Here is a 25,394-nt window from a genome sequence, read left to right as displayed (position 1 = left end):
TATTAAGCTTATTGAATTATAAATTTATAGTGAGGAATTTTTAATGTAAATCTATAGCTGATTGTTTTCACAGAATATATGTCTAATTCAACAAACAGTAAATTCCACCATTATGTTCCTAGAAGAGGTTGACTTGAGTGTGTTGATGTCAAACACAAGAAGGCTAAGTATTGATGTTCTTGGAAGGTTATTTGGTTATGTGGAAGGGCTCTCATATGATTCTCTTCCTTTGCTTATGTTAGTCCCTATACCTGAATTATTAGTTCCTCCTCCCTCCTCCCGCCATACAGGGACATATTATATGTCTTTATTATAGCTCTTTTATATTGTATTTATGAAGGCCAGTTCATTCACTTTCCTGAACATGTCTCAAATCTAATCCCACTTCTCTATCCCGTGCCCTAGTTCAGACCTACATCATTTCTTAATTGGGTATCATCTTCTCTCTGTGCTCCCTGGCTCAATTCTCTTTCCACTCTATTGTTTCCACCACAGAATTACTATAATGATCTGTCTAAAATACAGGTCAATTCCATATTTTCCTACTCAGAAATCCTCAGTTGCTCTTTCTGATAAATCTTCAAAGTCTGTACACTGCCAAAAGTATCAGTATTTACTTTCATTTATTATCTTGTGATTATCTGTTCTCAACTATCTCTCCAAATTTTTCTCTAGCAACTATTCTTATCTGTATACTCATATCTGTATACTCACGTCACACAAATTACTTATTCCCTTGAACGCATATCATGGTGCATTTATTAGAATGTCACAGTGGACACAATAAGGATTTTTTTAGTGATTTTCACCTAAACTTCTGGCTATTTGTGATGAAAGGCTTAAATTTATTCATATGCAGTAGGTAGATCCTTTTTTATTTATCCATTTATCCACAGAAAAATTTTATGATTTATCATTGAGATGTGTTTTTAAATCACATTGATAACACTAAGCATGGCTACAGGACACAGGAAAAAATGACAAAGAAAAGCTTTAAAAAATCAGGGAGGCCATGGTAAAGAAAAGGCTATATTCATAATCCTTAAATGTATCAGGATTTTTCAAAAGGTGTTTTGAAGACACATACACACACAAACATAAATTACATAATGTATTTAATTCTCCTTTATCCATATTAATAAGAAAAAGAACTTTTATGTTTGGCCTATAACCTAGAACTCTATGGGTTGTAACTATCTTTTCATAATTCCCTTTTGGATTCAGCAAGTGAGGTAGCTTGAACTCTAGCATGTTAGAGGTAGGTTCTACTAACAATTTCAACACTTATTAACTGTGTGATCTTTAATAGGTTAATTATCTTTAGTAAATCTCAGTTTTTCTCATCTATAAAGTTAGAATTAATATATATCCCCTCTCTGTTCAAGGAGAGACTGTATCATATGAGATAACATTTGAGAGTATATGATAAATTTAGAGAGATTTAGAAATATATTGTATCATTGAATTATTCCTTAATCTCTTTAACATTAATTCTATATTTCCTTAGAGGACCTGGTCTATCTTGATGGAAGCCGTATGTTGATAAGGCTAATAAATGATCAAATAAGGAAATAAAGGATGTATTGAGGGTTTGTTTGTTTTATTTTTTCTTATTTTGTTTCTTTTATGTTTCTTATGTTTCTTCCTTGTTAAAACAGTTTTGGTATGAACCATGATGGAATTGGAAATTCTTGTGGGACGAAAGGTCATGAAGCAGCAAAACTTATGGCAGCTCACATTACTGCAAATACCAATCCCTTTTCCTGGTCTGCCTGCAGTCGAGACTATATCACCAGCTTTCTAGAGTAAGTAATCTCTGGAGAGTGATGATGAATTGCTCCAGAAGTAAGCCATTGATAGAAGCCTAATATGTAGTGCTTCAAACTTTGCATAATGAGTAACTTTTATAGGGCCCAGTGTTCCCATATTTCAGGCTGTTCCCAAAATACTTTACTATATCATTGTGGCAAATTTTCTCCTGCATACTCAAACAGAACACAAACTGAACAGATTAGGGGAACTGAAGCGAGGCTGTAAAAGGGGTTGATGATGTGAGTGTTAGAAATGTTAAATAAATGGGAAGCAATATCAGAAAGAATTTAGATTTATATAATTTAATAGCGCATAAGCCAAGCTTTAATTCAGTGATTACATATTTCACTTTGTTGGTAAAAAAACTAAGTTCTATAGTAATGCCAAAGTATCTAATAGTAACAAACAACAACAACAAAAAACCAACGCCCAGGAAATGAAAATGAGAAAATGAAAATTTGTCTTTGAAAATTTATTATAGTGACTCATCTTTTCTACAGTTTGAGAACTTCTTTGCTGGTCCTTTAACATATATTCCAAGAGTCTGGTTATTTAAGTATGAAGAATATAAATTAGCTCAGGTATAACTATGTTTAGGAAAGCAGATGTTTTTCCACATGTCATCTGCATCGGGCTCCAGGATTAGACTTTGGAAACTGATAGACTTAGGTCTCACTTCCTAACAGTGTGACCTTGGACATTATTACTTAACCTTCCTAATATTCAGTGACCTCATTTGTTGAGTGAATTTAGGTAGTAATACACACATCATCAGGTTGTCATGTAAATAATTATGTATAACACTGTAATGTATATAAAACACTTAATAGACATTCATTAAGTGGTATAGTATTATTTTAAATAATATCGAGGTTTTAAGCACTATTGCTCTATCATTACCTTCAACTATTTTGTGCCATTTTTTTCTGAGGAGGAGAGATTAAATACTTTGTGAAAAAGTGAGTCATACATAAAGTACAGGCAAGCAACAAAAATTCTTTTTAAAAATTGTCTTTGTTCAAAGTTCACCTTAACATGATTATAGTGTAAAATTTTAGAATTCAGATAGGTTATATAGGGCAACACTGTTCATTAAAATTTTGGTTCATATCTGCTAATAGCCAGATTATATTCTTAAAACTTATAGTTACATATTTTTAAAAGCCACAAACAAGAGATTTTCAATTACCTAGCACAATGCTTTACTCAATCAAAGATCAAAAGATAAATGTTTAAAATGGACTCTTTTGAATTAATTAATGTGATGATGAAATTGAAGGAATTAGAAATTTATTTTAGAAGGTAGCTCTTCTGAATAACCATACTATAACCTAACAATTTTTAATGTTAGTAATAGATTAATTATAACACTGTACTTGCCTTGTGCCAAAACTGGGTAAAGGACTATAAAGATAGACCACAGAGAACTTGTTTGACATCTTTTGGTAGTAATTAACAGAAAGTACTAGCAATATCATTTTCTGAGATGTTTTTAACGAGATCATATAACCTAAATATTAAACATTGTTGAAGATCTACTCTCCCCAGAAGTCAAGCCAGTCTGGAATTTCTCCCTTGACTTGGCACATGTTTTTATAATGGAATCTTAGTGTCTACCACCAGAAAGACAAACTGTATGCATGCTCAGTATTCCTGGGGATTTTTGAAGGCTTTCCTCCACTTGCTTTTTTTTTTTTTTCCCAAGTACCATTTCTCTCTCCTCTATCCTGTTTCTATTGCACAGCCCATTTGCTAGGACAATCTCTGTATACTAAATACAAGGACCGGTTTTGATTTCTTACCAGACCCTGCCTAGTTAAAGCTCTATGAAGGCCATTAAACTCCAAAAGGGAATCCCTAAATTGCTGATAAAATACAGTCAAGAAATCACCACTGGTTTTGTCAGAGATGTAAAATTATTACTAGTTGCAATAAAGTGTTCAATTGAATTAATTGAAAGAATTAATCCAAAAAGCATTATGTAAGCCTTATTGCCTCTTTGCATTTTCTATGTGTAAGCATGATTAGTGTTGACAGGGTTGTCATGGGTTTAATTATCCTGTATTTTATAAAAATATTTCTGTTGTGCATCCTCATGGGAATGCTCACAAAGTTAAAGCCATTAGTAAAAGATAGATGTGAAAGACAATGGGTAGAGATTTTGGGGAAAGTTGGTGCTTTTTTTTCCCTCTTTAATAGTAAACTGAACAACTCTGTAATCTGACCAAGCAATAAAGTTTTTTTAAACACAAGGCCCTTTAAAAAGGTCAGTTCACTGGAGCACAAAGACATAATAGTAACTTTCTTGAATTTCTTTTTTCCTCTTTATTAATGCAGTGGACTTAATTGCTTTAACAGCTATGTGTGATATTTTAAAAAATACAGTGATATTTTGATCAGGGATTGAGATTACATTTATGTTTTATAGTTGGCTCAAAAAGAGTCATAACATTTTATTTTCGTTTCTCTTCTCAAGAAAAAGAAATCTTGAAAGATGAATTGTTTAGGAACTGCAGCCCAGCCAACAGAATGCATACTTTTCTCTACTTAGTGACTGTATAGGCCAAAGATGATGGTGGATTTTAACAATGAGCTTTCTATGATTTATAGAGATTCACTATTCACTATGTTCAACTGAAAACAGTTTCATGGCCTTTAAATGCCAATAGAGTAAAAAGTCTCTCGTGTCATTCTGAAACACTAGGTGCTATTGATCAATCAGGAGATGGTGTTTACCAACTCCCAATATTTTTTTTCAGATTTCTTAAACTCGGTGATTCAATAAGTGGTTCATGAATCGCCCAGAAGCCGTCCTGATTAAATAATAAAGAACCCATTACCGTTAAAATGGACGTGTTATGCCAGCTTCTGATGTTTTCGACGACGGCTTTGCAGGTAGTGTCCTTCCTATCTGCCTGCGGGACTTATTTATTTATTTATTTACTTATTTATTTAGAAACTAGAGAAGATGAACCTGGTGTTATGGCTCACACTCATTGATGTCTGTGGGCTAATTTACCAGGCAGTGGAAGGCAGCCAGAAGTAATTTAGGCCAGTTTTTCATACATTTTCCACCACTCAGTGGTAGTACAGAGTAATTTCATATAGTCTTCAAAAATCCTGGGGCCTCTGTGAATCAACTCTTGCTCTATTTAAATTAAAGTCTGTTATATTGTTTGAACTGTCAGAGATCCATAGCAAAATTTCCTACAGTTCCAAATTAAATACAGACTAGCCATTTTCACAGAAAGGATGGAAGCTGAAAAAAAAGAGAAGCAACATTATGGTTGAAGATGAACTAGGTAGAAAAGTAGAGCTGCAAGAGAAGTGATATAAGATGAACAGGACAAGCAAGGTGCTTACAATTCCTCTATACCAATTACCTTTGAAAGTCGCTATCAATAATTTATTAGAGAGAAAACAAATTTTATAGTTGGGACCTCTTTTTTATGTGGAACCCCAAAACAGCTTAGCAAAACAGATTTCTCCTTCCATTTATCTGACACATTTTGGGACTTCACTCTAACCCATAAATATCTTTGATAAGTCATAACTACATATGGAGAAAAAGAGCATAACTTAGTAAATGTTACTAGAATAGTGTTTGTATATTGGAAGCCTCAAGTTCAGTTGTATTCAAGCATCCTAGTCATATAGAGGGCAAGAAAGAAAGGTCTGACTTAGAGTAACTCATTTTAGAAGGTAATAATATTGTTAATTTTATGAAGATTGATAGAGCAGTTTATGAGAATGTAGTAGGTAAGACACTTGACTTGCCATAGATGAGTTAACCTAATTCATTTTTGCTTAATTTAGGTATATTAGCACAATTTTGTGGGAAAAAGTAGGAGATGGTATTATCTGTTAACTTTTTGTTGTTGTTGTTAAGAAACTGTTAAGATATGTACAGGGTTATATAGAAAGATTTATTTCTTAAATTGACCCACTGTGTTGTAGACTGAAGGTCTGTCCTTTATAGTATAATTGTTTAAGTGAAAAATAAATCTAAAATTTCAATTAGGAGTATGTCTTCATGTGTTCTGGAAACAAAGCCAACAGACCGTATTTTACATAAGGATCTGTAAATTTTCATTGAAGACTCAACTCTGGCTCATGTACCTATTTTTAAGGCTAATTTTTGAACTATGTAAATAAGACTTCTCTAATTAGAAGTAGAATACATAAAACATGACTTTGCTATCATATTGCAAGGATTCTGGAAATGTAAACATACTTTGATTTACTAATTTCATAATCAAGGGAAAAGCATGTTCTCAAACTAATAGACATTTTTTTGCCTTGTTTTAGAAGCATAAACAAAAGTAGAGTGTATTAATTCAATAATTACCTATAATGCTGTAGATATTAATCAGGATTGGGCTTTTAGTTGTGAAATATATGCTGCTAGGGAATTAATCATAGTTCCACTTTTTATGTACACAGTTTTGTTCAGGACAAGTATATCTATGCTTAACAACAGTAAGTTGTAATAATATCTCATATATGGAAACTACAGTGTTCTTCATTTCATTTATTAATGAGTGAGGTTTATGTTTTCTAAGTGAAAAAATTCACATATGACACCAGGGCACAAACCAGCTATACTTAAAAGTGGCATTTTATGAGAAAATTCAAGATGATTTATATATAATATTACCACTATTAATTTGAAAATAGTAGCATAAATAACCCTAGGCTCAGTATCATAAGAATTGTATATTGATTAACTAGAACCCTAGATTAAATAAAAATTACTCAGAACTTCTTTTTGTTAAAAGGAGACAATTACAAAATATAAGAAAATAACTCATATCTAATATTTTTAAGAAAAGCATTGGTATCAGAAGACTATACGAAAATGTTTATATCAGCATAATTTGCAATTTCCAGAAACTAGAAATAACTTAAATGTTTATTAATAGAAGAATGGATAAATAACTGTAGCATAGTCTTAAATGGAATATCAAAGAACAATATAAATGAGCAGCTTACAGTTAAACACATCAACATGGATGTGTCTCACATTCATAATATTGAGCAAAAGAATAAAGTCACAAAAGAAAACCTACAGTATGACTCCTTTTATACAGAATCCAAGAGCAGGCAGATGAATAATTGGGAGATAAATAATTACTGAGAAAACCAAAGAAATTATTATTTTAAAAATCAGAATATTTGTTAATTCTTGGGGAAACAAAGAGGAGTATGATTGAGGTTGAAAACTGGGAAATTTTCTAAGGAAAAAAAACAAAGAAAAGCACTCCTAGGGTTATATATACATCTCTCAGATTCATGTCCTCTACCTTCCATACCTATATCTGTGATATTTTATAATGGTAATTGATGGTACAGAGGCATGAACATATCCAGAATTATTATCTTCTAAGAGTTAATTAATAATTGTGGTCTATAGATTTAACTTACTTAAAAGTAGCAGGAAAGTGGCAGACAAGTTTTAGTAACATTGTGCAAAAAAAAAATATTTTCGTAGCTTAACCCTCAGTTAAGAATTAAAGTATGAAAACTATCTCACCCCCCAAATACTTTAATCAAGGTTTTACTGTATGTAATGTTTATGGTTACCAGAAGGAAAATATGTAGTACATTTTCTACCCAAAATGTACAAACAGTTTAAATCAACCTTGCACGTATCCCACACTTGGTATCCTGGAGCCAATACTAGTAGGTAAGACCCTTGACTTGCAAGCATTGATATTTTGTACAAATATAGCCAAACCCATTTTAAAAGGTCTTTGTTGATGCCATATTCCTAAATACATGTTCATTATTTAAAGATCTATATAATTTTTCACTTATTGTATTTCATACGGTGTTTTGTTCTTCTGCAAAAATACACTGGAAGAGAGAACGAGACGTCTAGATATTTAACTAGACCACATTAATACAAAGCAATAGTTATTTCCAAAGAATTGAAACACAAATCACTTTTGGGATAGACTTTCTCAGAAGAATTTTCTCACAGGTGACCACAGTGCATGCCATTACTTCGTCGTCTGGAGGCTCCTGCAATGGTCATCTGATTTGGTATTTTTTACAGAACGTGAACCGTGATTTGAAGACCATTAATACCTGGGAACAAGAACTTTAAATGAAGCAATTATTCTTGCTTCCTCCTGGGTTAAGCCAATTCTCAGTTTGCTATCAGGAAATAATTTTTTCCTCAGGTTATTTTTTCCTCAGGATCCTCAGGTTATCCCAATCTTAAACTCTTTTTGGGGGTCCACATACTTCTTCCTCTAAGTTTTTAGGTTAATTTTCTGTAGTAATAAAAGTAATAATGTACAATAATTTTTAATGGATTTTGAGTTGGTGCCACTTAGGTAAATATATCTTATACTTTCTTTGTTATGCTATTGGCAAATATTTTTATCTGTAGGATCCTGTACTTAAGTACTTCAGTGCTTAAAATTTTCCCAATGATTTATATAGAACTTAGCTTGATATTTTATTTTTATTATATATTTAGCTCCTTTCAGATAGACTTTTATAGTTTTGTTGTAGATAGAGATGAAACTAATATTTTAGGAGGAAAATTAGGAAATTAAACTACTAATACAATTATCTCATAAATTCTTCTTCCATTATACTTTTTCACATTGACCACTTTATCACTAACCTTAATAAAAATTTTGAGTTTACTAGTAGAATTACATTTGCCTAAAATTTGCATACCCATATATTTTACATAATGAAATAAAAAGAACTTACTATTTTTTATTTATTTATTTATTTATTGCGGTACATGGGCCTCTCACTGTTGTGGCCTCTCCCGTTGCGGAGCACAGTCTCCGGACGCGTAGGCTCAGAGGCCATGGCTCACGGGCCCAGCCGCTCCGGGCATGTGGGATCCTCCCGGACCGGGGCATGAACCCATGTCCCCTGCATCGGCAGGCGGACTCTCAACCACTGTGCCACCAGGGAAGCCCAGAACTTACTATTTTTAAAATTCACTTAGAAGTAGTTTTTCTTGCTGAGGTGAGGTACACGACAATTTCTAAAAGTACAAAAAACAGAAAATAAAAAGCAGTCTGTCATGAAATCTGGATAGTTGGGTGAAAAAAAATTGTTCTCAAAAAAAAAAAAAAGTTGTTCTCTATTAGTTAGACACCTAGAGCAGTGACAAATGAAATGATTATAATAGCCAATAATAACATCCATGTATTCAGTACCACATTTAATATTCCATTTAAATATTTTTATTGTTTAAAAAATTAATCAAGAGGGGCATAAATGAAAGAAAAAGGGCATAAAGAAGATAATTTTCTATCCTTTGGGTCTTTGAATCTATCACCTTATGCATAGTATGGTTCAGTTTTTTAAAGGTATTTATTTGCTACTGTGCAAATATACATTTTTATTTAACAAATTTGCTTTTGCATTTTAAGAATATGATAAAATTTTAAGTGAATATGAAACATTATTATGCATGGTTCTTTCTTACTTACCTATAAATGAAAATTTGTACTGTCCTAAATAATAGTTGAGGAACTTCTACTTGTGAAATTATTTTCCTTTGGCAAAGTGGATGGAAAAGATTTGGAAAAAAAAAACACAAGTGCTGGCACAATTGACAGGAATGTTGGAAAAAATTTTTAAATGTTGGCATAGGAATTCTTTAAAAATTCTAACTTACTCACATGTGAAATGAAAGTAAAAAAGCATCTGTCCTATTTTATGCACACTGACTAAATAAAAATGAACAATTATATTTAGCAAAGTATAAAGCTGTTTAAACTAAGATATTCTCTCTGGCTTTTGGCGATCTTTATGTTATTTGTTCCACTGAATTAAAATATTATGTTTGAGTGCAAGCATACTTTGAAAAGCAGAAATTATATAGAGAGGAGAACATTCTCTTTTCCAACTCTGATGATCCTAGATGAAATATGAAATTTTTGAGAGACTAAACACTTCTAATATACTTGAGAGGACAACTTTGGATCTTGGCCTCATCTGTCATTCAGCCCATTTGTTATTGAAATATTTCAAGAAGCTTTGGACATGTCTTACCACAGCATCTCTTGTTCTGCCCAAGGTGGAAGTATATAGATTAGGTCTTTAAGGATCACAACCACAATTTTTTTTCCACATTTTATGTTTTTGATTCTACTACCAGATGTGGTTATATTTCCACTGAAAACAAACAAGAAGCTTAGAGCAGTATGAAATTGTTTTGATTCCTTCAGAAATTAGTTTAAATCAGTGTTTAAAGGCCAACATGACATTTTTAGATTGTTTTGTGAGATGCTTATATTGTGTCTTGGTGCTGGAAAAAAACTATTGGAGCTCTTATTCAAGTTTTAGTAAAGATATTCTATTTTGCCATATGATTATTTATTTGTAGAATATATTGTTTTTCATGCATCAATTATTAAAACAAAGAGCTCAACACATGGTTTCATAACTGTGATTGAAATAGTCCACAGTGTACCTAATTTCCTTTGATCCTTTATGTTGAACAGTTCAGGCCGTGGTACTTGCCTTGATAATGAGCCTCCCAAGCGTGACTTTCTTTATCCAGCTGTGGCCCCAGGTCAGGTGTATGATGCTGATGAACAATGCCGTTTCCAGTATGGAGCAACATCCCGCCAATGTAAATATGGGGTAAGAAGTCTTAATCCTTATGTTTAGTCATTTATATGTGTTTTTCATGACACAATTGTTAAGATGGAATTTTAATGAATGTAGTTTACTTCTGGTAACAGTATTAACACAAATATGGCCTTTAACACTGCTCTTTTTCTGATATAATTTGTACAATATCTATTTCTAAATGTTTGAGTAATCCTTAATTAGACAAGTTTCAAATATCTTGTGAGGGTTCTGGGCAGAATTTTAAAATTTTCTAACGTATTCCTTTTTTAAGTTCTGAGTTTACAATACCAACTTATGTTTGTCTTTGAAATATTACGATTTTGAAACCTCCCTGACTCCCCACCTTTTCTGGTACTCTAATAATTGGGTTAAGGGCATTTTTACTTTGGCTAGGAGCCTTTATTTTAACTTATACTTTTAGTACTGAGTCATTTCAAGTTGCTTTATCCACTGCCCACATTCTAACACGATAACTGAGTGCGGACAAGATGACATTAACCCAAATAGAGAAACAAGGAAAATTGCTATGGAAAAAAATGGAGGTATAATGATTGACTCTTCTTGTCTGCCTAAAAAAGTCTCAGTGTCTATCTCAAAAAATGTAAAAAAAAAAATTCTTTTTTAAGTTTCATAGAGAAATATTTCAGTGTCTAATATAGGAAGATGTTCATAGTAGATACACAATAAAAGCACGTTGAGTGAAAGAATAGGATTTTTAAATGAAGGGTTTGTCAAAAAAATTGAAAATACATTTAAAAAGCAAGTTTAAGGCTTAGTTCCAACTTTTACGCAAATAGTGTATTTAAAATCCCTTTTTAAAAATCATAACAATAAAAAGAATTAAGTTTTAAGGTAGTTAAGACTAAACAATATATGCGTTGTACTGTACCAATTATTCTTCTTGGGTACAGTGCAAAAGAAAGTGATTCTTTAAAATATCCCTTGAATGACAAGTATATTATTATTCCTAGTAGGCTTTGGCAGCACATTTTGTGCACTAGATTCAAAGATTGTGTGCAACTATCTAAAGATCTAGAGCCTTGAGTAAAACTTTGGCATTTCTTGTCTCTCTGTGAAGAGTCTGTACTTGTTTCTTGTTTCTGTATGGTTTTAGTTTCTTTTTTCCCTTGGCTTGCTTTTTCCCTCAGAAAAAGTCAGTCAAACTTTAATCACAGTCTTTGTATATACTTGTAGCTTAGTAGGTTGAAATTCATGATCAAATGTGATTACAGATTTTCTGTTAGATTATTCTCATCTATGGTCTCTCATTTCTTTGTTAGCAAGTGAAAATGTTAATCTACGTTTAGTGCTATATATTACTAACAAAGTTTCTTGGGTTGTAACAGATTCTTTACAACCACTTACACCTCTTAAGCTTGTGCCTGAAAAATTGGGTTTACACAATTGACAGCACACACACACACACCCCCCCAAAACACACGTGTTTTATCTGGATTATCCCTAAGATTTTAAATGATTCTAAATGCTACTTTAGAAAATAATAGTGGCTTGGAAGGTGAGAATCCAGACAGGTAAACAAGTCATACTTCTGATGGAAGCTGGAGGGAAAAACAAACCAGCCCTGATTTAGATGTCTATCTGAGTGTAGTATCCTGAGATGAATGCTGAACACAAGCACTGGAGGTTTAGAAAAGCACTGTAGCCTTTTAGTGAGGAGATATATTTGGTGTTGAAGCATCATGAAATGATCCCTCTTTCAACTAGCAGGTCTCTAATGATGATGTCAGGGAAGATTTTAAACAATGATCTGCAGAACGACCCAGAACTGCAGCAGTGGTCAGCTTTCCATCTCCGTCATGTGGTCATTGTGGGGACTATCAATGACTACATCTGTAGTTATGAAAAATCTTGCCTGAATTCTTTGTGAGTAGGTTCATTAATATACATTTGGCAATTTACCAGTGGAACAGAATAGAGACCCAAAAATGAACCTATGCATATACGATCAACTGATTTTCAATCAGGGTGCCAAGAATACACAATGGAAAAAGGATAGTCACTTCAATAAATGGCTTTGGAAAAACTGGACTCTTATCTTACAACAGATGCAAAAATTAACTCAAAGTGGATTAAAGACAAATGTAAGACCCGAAACTATAAAACTACTAGAAGAAAATATAGGGGAAAATCTTCTTGATTTTGGTCTTGGCAGTGATTTCTTGATATGAAAAGCACAGGCAACAAAAGTAGATATAGACAAGTGGTACTACATCAAAATAAAACGCTCTGCACAGCAAAGGCAGTCAACAAAACGAAGAAGCAGTTTATGGAATTTGGAGAAATTATTTGCGAACCATATACCTGCTAACAGGTTAATGTCCAAAATGTATAAGGAACTCCTACAGTTTTAGCAAAAAAGCAAGTAATCCAATTTAAAAATGGGCAAAGGAACTGAATAGACATTTCTCAAAAAAAGATGTACAAATGACGAACAGGTATATGAAAAGTTGCTAAACATCACTAATCATCAGGAAAATACAAATCAAAACTGCAATGAGATATCACCTTACACCTGTTAGGATGGTTATTATAAAAAGAAAAAAGATAACTAGTGTTCACAAGAATGTGGAGAAAAGAGAATTCTTATACACTGTTGGTGGGAATGTAAATTTGTGCAGCCACTGTGGAAAACAATATGGAGCTTTCTCAAAAAATTAAAATTAGAACTACCATATTATCTAGGGTTCCTACTCCTGGGTGTATATACAGAGGAATTGAAGTCAGGATCTTTGAGTGTGTATTCTCATATTTATTGCAACATTATTCACAATAGCTAAGACATGGAAGCAACCTAAATGTTCATTGACCCCCAGCAGATTTTACTCAGCAACAACTTTTTACAGCGAACAGCAGCTAACTTGTTCTTGAAACCTTTAGAAAAAGAGTATGACAAGCATGCAAAGTGCTTTTCATTTACCTGGCACATGGCAGATATTCTATACACGTTTCCCTTTCCTCTGTGAATATCTATGTCATCCATGATACCATCCTATATAGCTGATATGCTAATAGTGCTTTAGGAGAATCTGAGCCATCTGTACTTTGGGGACCATGTTAAGATACTCTAAGGGTCACATTTTGACTCGTTCTCATCCTTCAATCTCAGCTCACATGCAGTTTCTCTTCAGAGAGATTTTCTCTCTGATCCATCTGTATGCAAAGGCTTCTCCCATTTACTTACATTTATGCTCCCAGTTAAAGCATAAAGGAAATTATGCTTTTCATTTCCTTCATAGCACTTATTACAATCCATAATCATTTTGCTTATTTGATTGCTTGTTAATAGTTAAATGTGATCTTCTAGGTAAGGCCTTTCCTAACAACCTTATCTAAACTTGCGCATGCATGCATGCACACATGCACACACGTACACAAACACACTCATTTCTTGTCATTTTTCCTTGCTTTATTTTAATCCTTACCATTTGTTACTTTCTAACATACTATGTATTTTACTTGTTCATCTTGCTTACTGCCTGCCTATTTATTCATGGCTATTTATAAAGTGAGTAGCACAATGCCTGCCTCATAATAGGAGCTCATAAAATATTTGGTGAATAAATGAGTGAGAAGAATTATCTGGCAAAGAGAGAGAGGAGTAAATTGATACAGCCACTATGGAGAACAGTATGGAGGTTCCTTAAAAAACTAAAAATAGAACTACCATACGACCCAGCAATCCCACTACTGGGCATATACCTTGAGAAAACCATAATTCAAAAAGAGACATGTACCACAATGTTCATTGCAGCTCTATTTACAATAGCCAGGACACGGAAGCAACCTAAGTGTCCATTGATAGATGAATGGATAAAGAAGATGTGGCACATATATATACAATGGAATATTCCTCAGCTGTGAAAAGAAACGAAATTGAGTTATTTGTAGTGAGGTGGATGGACCTAGAGTCTGTCATACAGACAGACTCTGTCATACATACAGAGTGAAGTAAGTCAGAAAGAGAAAAACAAATACTGTATGCTAACACATAATATGGAATCTAAGGAAAAAAATGGTCATGAAGAACCTAGGGGCAAGACAGGAATAAAGACACAGTCCTACTAGAGAATGGGCTTGAGGATTTGGGGAGGGGGAAGGGTAAGCTGTGACAAAGTGAGAGAGTGGCATGGACATATATACACTACCAAATGTAAAATAGATAGCTAGTGGGAAGCAGCCGCATAGCACAGGGAGATCAGCTCAGTGCTTTGTGACCACCTAGTGGGGTGGGATAGGGAGTGGGGGAGGGAGATGCAAGAGGGAGGGGATATGGGGATATATGTATATATATAGCTGATTCACTTTGTTATACAGCAGAAACTAACACAACATTGTAAAGCAATTATACTCCAATAAAGATGTTTAAAAAAAGAGAGAGAGAGGAGAGAGGACCTTTGTGAAGACCATGAGGCTGTGTATTTGAAGAGCTGAGAGAAGGCCAGTGAGGCCGAAGCTCTCAAAGCAAGCATCATATACATGAGGCAAGAAAAGAGTAGGATCCAAATTACAGGCCATGTTAAGAATTCTAGGTTTTTAAGAGCAATGGAAAACTACTGAAAGATTTTTAATGAATGAAACCAAGATAACTTATTGATGTGCAGAGAATCACGGAATTTCAAAGACACATTATCTTAGGAAACAAATATGATTTTGTAATCTGGGAAAACCATATTGTAAAATTGATGACTTTTGTAAAGTGATCTATGTCCTCTTCCCTTCCCTTTTCTCTTCCCCTCCAAAAACACCCTACACAGAGTACTAAAGCAACTCTGCCACTGATAATACTCCCTTATAGCAATGCCCTTGTTTTTCTAGGGAATTGCAGATTTACTCTTATTTTATGGAAGGGTGCTGCTCCATAATTTTATGAAATGAATGGAGGTGTTTATGTACAGAAGTATGTGGGCTCCATAATTTTGACTTTAATATTGCAGAATCTCAGTGTATTGTGGTGGAAACAGAACATACAAAAAGAAAATATGACATTACTTTGGAAACTTTAAGACTTCTCATTCATTTTGAATCTTTCCAGAGGAAATATGTTTGTGGCAAGTGCTCTATTTTACTTACAGATCATTAAACTTTTTAATGTTTCTCTTCTACATACCTCAATTAAGTGATTAATGGTAGAATAATCTGTAAATGGCTAAGTGTACTACATTTGTTCCATACTTTAAGTTATGAGAGATTTTTAGGATCTAATATTAGACATGAAAGATCAAGGGAATATATATGTTTATATATAAAATTGGTTTTATTAATTTATAGTAAGAAATGTAGCCTCTCTGTTTATATTCGGTCAACTGTACTGAAATCTGAACATTTTATTACCTAAGGAAGTCTACCCGGTAGACAAATTTATTATCAAAAGTTTTTTGGTAAGCATAGAATTAAAATATAGGATAGTATAAATTATTTTTATTTAACATATTAATTAATATCTTTAATAAGCATGCCATCAAGCTGTGTCTGCCTGAAGTATAGCTCTTTGGAGTAAGGGTAACCTGCTAAAGATAAGATATATTTGAGTTCTCTAATCAGGGTATTATCCCTGTGGAGTATACTTAAGACAGACCTCTTTTGTCTCTTAGACTCAGTTTTTAATGTTTTCATGGTTACTCCCTTTGTTTATTATTTTATCACTATCAATTAGCTAAGATTCAAGTAATTTTTGCTTTCTGATTGAGAATCATTCCAATAGAAATACTTTATTAGTCTTTTTAGGGTACTGTTGGCTACCTACCAAATTTTATTTTATTTTATTTATTTTTTTTGCGGTACACGGGCCTCTCACTGTTGTGGCCTCTCCCGCTGCGGAGCACAGGCTCCGGACGCGCAGGCTCAGCGGCCGTGGCTCACGGGCCCAGCCGCTCCACGGCATGTGGGATCTTCCTGGACCGGGGCATGAACCCGTGTCCCCTGCATCGGCAGGCAGACTCTCAACCACTGCGCCACCAGGGAAGCCCCCGAACTTTATTTTTAAGAGATGCAGATAACTTGGGAGAGGATAATAGTGAAATACTTAGAAGTACATATAAGGGAAGTTTAAAGAAATTGAGTTTGAATAGCCTGTGAAAAAGAAAGCTAAATGTTGGCTTCAAAATCACTTTCAGGCTTTGGAACATTTATTATAGTTTGATTCCTGGTAACAAATTGTTCTCCTTCCCCACCAAAAGCATTAAAAAACACAGTCGCCTTAATTTTTACAGCTGGAAGGTTGTAGATTAGGTGGTAGGAAGAATTTCAATTATTAAATATTGAAATTTTGTACTGAGGGAGATTGTAGAATCACTTTTCTTGAGGATTTTAAGGTAGCATAAATATTCTACAATATGGTTTGATATGGGCTTAGGGAATAAAAGGTATGGAATTGTTTTAACACCTCAATATTCTTTTGGAGTCCAAACATATATATCAGGCATATATACTTGACAAGAAGTTGACGTAATTTTTATTTTTCCTTGAATTTCAAGCCAAAATCATAGGTTCATAATCATTTGTGTTCTTAGAGATCAGTAGTTTTTACTCTGGGTTTGCTTCTTAGAAGTATTTTTTTAAAACAAGTTAATAATTTTTAACCCTTTCAAATTGATAATTAATTGTTTAATCTGCATTTCTAGATTAGTTTTTTGTTTATATATGTATATATGTGTGTGTATTTAATGTATATATAAAATACATATATAACAAAAAATATATATAGATACGATCTTTTTTTTTTTGCCTTTTTTAGGATCTCTTGCACTTAAATTACCCACGTAACAGGATTAACCTATTTAAAGCTGAAATAAGGGTGCATTATTCTCTTTCTTCAAATGACTACTAAATACCTGGAGTCAGGCCACAGGGTCACCATATGTTGGTTTTCAATTTTCCTTTGTGTGATACAATGATAAGTAACCTTTCTAATCACTGATGCTCCTTCTTGACTTCTTCAGTGCTCTGCTCTCCCCCTGGGCCATCATGATCCTTTATTCCGAATAGCTGTGGAGAGATATTACCTATAGGATAATGAGGACAAAGAGAATATTTCATATCCAGAAGCAAGGACCAAAGATGGCCTAGGCTTTAGGGTTTCCCAAGGACAGAAAATTTGTGTGTATATCTTTATTGATCTTTACAGTTGTTTAAAAAATTAAAAAAAAAAAAACCTCTAGCAATAAAAATGCCATTTTCTCTTCATATACTGTTTTACTTTCTTAATGATACAATAGTTGTGAAATGGTTTTGCGCTTTTATGATATTCCTTGCCCCCTTATGTAAACTGCAAATTTTAATTTTCCCAGGTAAATCAAAGGGCTTTTCTTCCCATTTTTTAGCATCATTTAATAGCTATTGTTACTTGAAAAGAATGGAAACATTAGAAAAGATAATCCTAATTTCTTTTATTGTACTGAAAGGATCTTTGACTGTAAAATAATCAACTATTTTATTCTGATCAAAGGAGCCTGAGTTCAGTTCTTTACAAAGTTATTTTCTGAATATCAGGTAAATTATTCTTCATTAGGTAATTACTTCAAAACCCTCTCTATATATTTTTAATTATGATTTATACTTGCTAATATTTTCATTGTTATTAATGTTTGCAAACCGTGTCATTCATTTGAAAAATCAAATAGAATAGAAATCTGGAAGTTGATATTAAAATTTTAAATAAGTAGGAATGTTTTAACTGTCTTGTCTTTTGGAAGACCATGGAACACTTTTGAGGAGTATGTTAACAGTATCCTTAAGTGGTGATGTTACATTTAGAAGTTCCAATAATAATAATGTATAAGTTGGTGCCTAAGTTCATATATTGAATGGATATATTATGAATTAGTACATAATAGTCTTAATTTGAGATATCGTCCTTTAAAATACGGGTAAAGGGTAGAAGGATATTACGAACATTTAGTGAGTTTTTGTATTATGTTAAAATACAAGTAAACCTTTACTAATCAGCCTTAATTGGCCAATGACTTTATTCAATTTTGATACATTTAAAAGAAACTGAAAGTAGCTTAATTGTGTGGAGATATTTTGGGCATTGATATCAGACAGCTGATTCAAATCCAGATTTAGTTAGGACTGAAGCAAATTGCTAAGTCTTTCTGAACCTAAGTTTCTCATGATTTCTAAGATAAGAAGATTGTCATGATGATTAAATGAGATACAAAGATGCCTAGCACAGTAATTAACAGTATACCCTGAAAAAATGTTAGTTTCTTTCTTTTTTTTCCTGCCTACAACATTGCTGCTAAGAGGTTATTTAGTGTATGCTGGAGTATCTCCAGTGATGGGAAATTTCAGTTTTATCTTATGATTGTTCAGGTCTGACTTTTGGAAGATTTTCTGTACATTGAACTGAAATCTGCATAGCCCCCAGCTTTTTTAAACCTTTTATCCCCAGTTTTATTGAGAAATAATTGACATAGATCACTGTATAAGTTTATGGTGTACAGCATGATGGTTTGATCAACCATGGTCTAGGATCTAGCAGTTTAGAGAAAGAAGGGTATTTCTGAAAGTATGAAATTGTTCTCAGATTCTTTCAGGAAGTGTACCTCTTTCTCGGTAAGAAATAAAATTTTCTTGTTTTTTGTCTTCCAAGAGAATATTTTTTATCTTGGGATTCTTAATTGGGGTATCAAAATCTTTCTGCGGTACGCGGGTCTCTCACTGTTGTGGCCTCTCCCGTTGCGGAGCACAGGCTCGGGACGTGCAGGCTCAGCAGCCATAGCTCACAGGCCTAGCCGCTTTGTGGCATGTGGGATCTTCCCAGACCGGGGCACGAACCCGTGTCCCCTGCATCGGCAGGCAGACTCTCAGCCACTGCGCCACCAGGGAAGCCCCTCAAAATCTTTCTTAACCAAGTTAAAATTCTAGGTGAGAGATCTATTTGAAAACTCTTCAGAGTCTTCTCCCAGACTAGCTTAACATCTTGAGAATGTTTCCCATCCTTAGATTTCTAGTCCCATACTTTAAACAGCAATCTGAGAGAACTTAATGCCCTAGCAGAATTCAAATCCCTGAGAGCCCACTAACATAATAAAATCTTTTAAAAGCAAGAATCAAACTTTCAAAATGTGTCATTCCCTAAAGGATAAGAGGGCTTTATCAGAGGACTGTATTGTGAATCTTGAGATTAAAGTTTTGGAAAGAGTATCTTGAGCACTTGCCATTTTGGGTAGAGATTTTCAAGGCATTTTTGGAAAATAGAGTTTCTATAACTTGACTAAATAGTGTGTTTTCCTAATAGGTTCTATGAATACTGTCCTTTTCAATGATAGAATTTTCATTGCATAGTTCTGTCTAAAGAAACTTTAGGCTTCTCTTACTTCTGTCTAAAGTAATCATAAAATATCAAGAGGATGGTCCAGGATTATGGATAATTTTGTTAGCAATTTCCTAATACATTGTCCTAGCAATGCGTCTCTGTTTTTGTGAACATATTTCTCTTTGAATATGAATATTTTTGATACATGGGATCATATTTTAAGAGCTTAAAATGGTAATCCTACTGCTTTTAAAATAAACTAAGAGAATATATTTAGGAACATATAGTAAGAAACCATCTCCTATAGAAAAGGAAGAATAAAGTAGTATAAATAACATTCTCTTTAAACAGAAACTGAAGCTTTGAAAGAAAGAATTTGTAATACCTTGGACTGTAAGAACAGGAAAGTTTTATCTTTATATTATGATCCACAGCACATGTTTTTCTTTTCTGATGTTTTAACTTTATTCTAGCTCAGTAGTTCTCCACATGGAATTTAAAGCAGATGAATAAATTAGATATGATATATAAATTTTGAAAAGTATTTTAAAAGTCTAATATAAATTTTATGTCTCTTTCTCTGCCTGGTGGAGTGGAGCACCCTAAAGAGGGGCCCAAATAGATTCTTTCCTTTTGCTATACTCTGTGAGGCATCTCCATTTGTAGTAATGGTTAACCAGTGAATTCAGTGTTACCGCTGTATTTCTGAATTGTGTTTATGTGACATAAATTCTTTTTTAAAATTTTTAATTAAGATATAATTGACAAATAACATAATGTTAGTTTCAGTTTACAACATAATTATTCAATATTTGTATATATTGCAAAATGATCACAACAATAAATCTAGTTAATACCTATCACAATACACAGTTACAGACTTTTTTCTTGTGATGTGTGGCATAAGTTCTTACCATTATGTTTTGAGAATAAAAGGGCAGTTGGGGAATAATAGCAATAGAATTGAATGTTATATATAAATGTGTCTTTACATTCAAGATCAATATATTTTGCGCTTCCCTGGTGGCGCAGTGGTTGAGAGTCCGCCTGCCGATGCAGGGGACACGGGTTTATGCCCTGGTCCAGGAAGATCCCACATGCTGTGGAGCGGCTGGGTCCGTGAGCCATAGCTGCTGAGCCTGTGCATCCGGAGCCTGTGCTCCGCAGCGGGAGAGGCCACAGCAGTGAGAGGCCCGCGTACCGCAAAAAAAAAAAAAAGATTAATATATTTTTATTGCAAATATGTATTTTTTACTTAATGGTTCCAGTTTAAATTAAAAACCTTTAATATCAGTAATGATGCTAGTCGACAATCATATATAACAATAAACTGAAAAATTTGAGTATTTTCTTCAAAGCAATCTGTGTTTTGGCTGTTCAAAGACTTTACTTTGGGATATGTTGGACAGCTTATTTTAAAATCTGATAGATTAATATAAGTGTGAACAAAATGAGGTATTTTATATTGCCAACATTACAATAAGTGTAATTCTCCCATGGTGAGGTGGGATAATGAGAAATCATAATAAAGAAGACAAAACAGCGCCAAATAACATCTGAAATATATCAGTTATGGAAATGGCACATAAATAGCAGCATTTGTTCAAAACCAAATTTCCCTTTCATGAAAGTGGGCTACATTGATGAACTAAAAATAACATTGCTAGATTGTTCTTTAGGCATTTATGAATTTTATAAATCACTTCCTGTCCATTCCCGTAGTGTCTCTCTTTCTCTCTTTTTAAAAAATACACTTTATTTGAATATTTCAGTAGGACTAGGAAATCACCTACTTGGCCACTCTATTAGTAATTGGAAAGTTTGTGCTATTGTATATTTTGGGGAGTAATAAACATATATTTCCTTTCTACATATTCATTCTTTCTCACTACTCTTCTCTATTAATGAAATTTCTGCACATTATTTTAAAAAGATTCTAATCAGTATTAAAAACTAAGATATACTTTATCCACTGAAATAAGAATCATAAAGACAAATATTAAAATGATTTTGTGAAACGAGTAACCTACCTTCCAGAAGGACCACCTCCAAAATCCTCATCTATGATGCTTCAACAACAGCAAGAGACAAGTAATGCTTAGTATTGCTTATATACTATGGGTATTTTTATAAAAGAGTGGACATGATTTTAGTCTCTACTTCTGATCAACTTGCTTTTGCCTTCTTTCCTAGGAAGTGTGTAGAGAGCTCTGGTGTCTCAGCAAAAGCAACCGCTGTGTCACCAACAGTATTCCCGCAGCTGAGGGAACACTCTGTCAAACTGGGAATATTGAAAAGGGGGTAAGCTCAAATGATTCATTAGCTATTTAACATGTAGACTAAACTGATAAATTTCTGGTGTTGATATTCAACCACTAGGGAATAATGCATACTAATTAAAATGTGCTTGAGAAAATAATAAATTCCTAGCCTAATGAATTATCTTGATATCTGCAAATATGCATTGTTTAGGAAAGTATAGTGAGCATTTTCTGGGTCAGTTTCACCTTTCTATATGTATACGTTTGAGTTATATTTGCACAAAAACGTTCAACAACAATCTTATTTAATAGAGTCTGTTTAGTCATATGTCTGTTTTTTTTCCGACAGTATCCAAGAAAATTATGTGATCCTAAAGTAGATTTTATAACTATGGTCTAATGAGTCACTTTTGAATTGCAATGTGAGAGAAAGATCTAGTAGTAGAAGAATAGTTAATTTATTGAGCATAGAAATTGTTGCTAAATAATTTTCAGTTTCATCAGCCTAGTTTTCAAAAACTATAATTATTAAGAAATGTTCAAACAGATAAGAATATTTTAGCCTATTCCTGAAATTCTTTAGGAATTGCTATATATGTGGATTCTAAAATTTATTGCTATGGCCTGAATTTACAACAATAACGACACTGTCATCTGTTCTCAGTTCTGACTTCTTCCATGTTAGTTGGGCTAGTTTCAAAAAAGATTACACTGAATTTCAGCTTGCAATCTGACGTTTAAATAAAAAGAATGAAAGCTTTTGGGCAGCTGTCACAGTTTATTAATCCTTGCTGACGGCTTCATTCGGGACCCATGACCTAGTGCCATGTTGATGGCTTTTCCATGCTGAGTTTGGAAATGTTGGTAAATTATGCTAAATGTATGAATTGATAGGGTCATTTTTTAAAGATTAAGGATCTTTTTTTGAAACTTTTATAAGTAGCCAATAAAAATACAGAGACCTTCACACACTACCAAGAATTCCTTGCTTTTTTTCATAGATGTAATAGAAAATATTAGGAACTGCATTCTTGAAACAACAATCTGGGTTTATTTTGGAACCAACAATTCTTGTCAACGACAAGTAGCAATTTTTTTTTTTTTTTACAAGTAGCAATTTACATCAATCTGTACTTCGAAGAAATACACAACTATAAGGGGAAAGTCACAGTGAGAATCTGGTTCTTTATTTGCCACTGATTGATTATTATTATTGTGATCTATACCAATCAGCCACTGTTTCTATTTGCCTGTAATAATACTATTACTAGGCCTGATGGATCTTTTTATTTTACTTTATTGTTTAACCCAAAGCACAAAGAACTCATTCTTTTAAACCTCAGAGCTCTCCTGAAAGCATTGTATAAACTATATAATCACTCTAAATAGGTAAACAACAAGTAGTGGCTATCTGAGAACACAGAACTCAACTCAATCATCTTTATGGTAAACACGTATTTAATATCTTAACATTTGTGCTTAATAGCAGGGCTCTGGAATGTCATATCTTACAGCTTATGTGCATATATTTGACAGAGATGACATTTACATGCCAATTACAATTTTGAAGGCTACTTAGAAAATGCTCAAAATAATATCAAAGCTGACAGTATTGAATTTAAATTTAGATAAGCGAATAGAAGGGAAATGTAATTACTTCTAAGCATAAATAAGAATAAGCACAGACAAGAAAACGTGAAGAAAATGGGGCAGAAATGTATTTGATTTCTAAAGATTCACTTTCTTAATCTAGGCTAATGGTTGTCAACTTTTTGATCCTTAAACCGTTTATTCAAATGCATTCTACATAATCCTGAGATATACATTTGAAAAAAATGGAAAAGCTCGGGTTAAAAGAACCCCTTGGCTGCCTCCTTACCCTGTCCTTAGAATCTTGTCAGCTTCCAGCATATCTTGGCACAGCATCTTGGGCTCCATGAAAATCTATTTAAGAACTTGGAAGCGTAGCAAAGTTTGTATACCAAGAGGTCATTAATATTCACAACATTAGAGTGTAGTTTCGTAAAGGCGATACATTGGATTTCATCATCTCAAATTAATTTACGAAACAAATCTTAGCCATTCTTCCAGAGGCATGGAAGGTCTGTAGACAGATTCAGGATAGGACTAGGAGGTTTTTAAATGAATGAATGAATGAAAATAACAAATACACATGCAGACTCCTAGAAAGAAAAAGGACAGAGTACTAGGAGAAGACACTCAAAATATCCCTATCATTAACTTTGAATTTATAAAAAGGCTTTCAAAGAACTAGATCAACTTACATTTTTAAGGGAAAAAGAATATAAAGAACTATTCATGTGAGCTGAGCACTTCATTATTTTTAACTTATTTTTTAACTAACTGCATATGCCGTGTTATCTATTCATGAATTTTCGTTGTTGCTGCTTTTTTCCTTAAGAGAGAAGCATGTTTACTATTGACAAATGCGGATTTTCCTCTTAAGGCTATACCTATTTGGATCTTAAACAAGAGCCCAGAATTTTGACTCAAACCAAAACAGTCATGCAAACACTTAATGACAAAATTAAAGTGAAATTTTCTGTTGGTCTGGTCAACTTTGTGTGGCTAGTCTGTGTTCTTGCCATCTATAAATAGTTGACATTATCAGTAATAATGATGATAATATAATGAATAGTTTTATTTTTTATTAAATTTATTTATTTTATTTATTTATTTTTGGCTGCGTTGGGTCTTCGTTGCTGCGCACAGGCTTTCTCTAGTTGAGGCAAGTGGGAGATACTCTTCATTGCGGTGCGCGGACTTCTCATTGCAGTGGCTTCTCTTGTTGCGGAGCATGGGCTCTAGGCACGTGGGATTCAGTAGTTGTGGCGCACAGGCTCAGTAGTTGTGGCTTGTGGGCTCCAGAGCAGCAGGCTCAGTAGTTGTGGCACATGGGCTTAGTTGCTCCGTGGAATGTAGGATCTTCCTGGACCAGGGCTCAGACCCGTGTCCCCTGCATTGGCAGGCAGACTCTTAACCACTGCGCCACCAGGGAAGTCCGATGATAATGAATAGTTTTATACTTACACTATGCCGGGCACATATTTGTTCTGTTTACCACTGACAAAAATCCTATAAGGTGGGTACTGTTTTAACTCCATTTTACAGATGAAGAAAGTGAGACTTGAAAGCCTAGGATTACATAGCAATTTAATAGTAGAGCTGAGATTCCAGCCTGGGTCTTTCTGATTCCAAAGAGGAAAACTTTACCCCCTCTATACTGCCTCTGATTATACTTTACTTTCAGGTGGGAAATTGTGTAGAATAAAAAGCAGATTTTCATTGTCACAGGAATAGTGAGTCACTGAGCCTGAGATGGGTTAACAATATGTTTTACCCTTTATTACTAAGTGTATTTTTCATTTGTTTACCTGTAACAGTTTGTTACCTCTGGAATCACG

General features: G+C 33.6%; 1 protein-coding gene across 1 annotated transcript in view; it reads left to right on the top strand.

Annotated features, from left to right (window-relative positions):
• The window catches only part of ADAMTS6 (ADAM metallopeptidase with thrombospondin type 1 motif 6), a 266,226-nt gene that overhangs the window by 142,331 nt on the left and 98,501 nt on the right, over positions 1-25,394 (top strand). The window contains exons 9-11 of the mRNA XM_067730807.1: positions 1,659-1,805; positions 10,296-10,437; positions 21,902-22,009. Of these exons, the coding sequence (XP_067586908.1) occupies positions 1,659-1,805; positions 10,296-10,437; positions 21,902-22,009 (397 nt within the window). The remainder of the gene's footprint in view (positions 1-1,658; positions 1,806-10,295; positions 10,438-21,901; positions 22,010-25,394) is intronic.

This window comes from Pseudorca crassidens, chromosome 3, assembly GCF_039906515.1.
Source record: "Pseudorca crassidens isolate mPseCra1 chromosome 3, mPseCra1.hap1, whole genome shotgun sequence".
NCBI classification, from domain to species: Eukaryota; Metazoa; Chordata; class Mammalia; order Artiodactyla; family Delphinidae; genus Pseudorca; species Pseudorca crassidens.
Note: the sequence above shows the minus strand (reverse complement) of the source record. Positions and strands in the feature narration are given on the sequence as shown.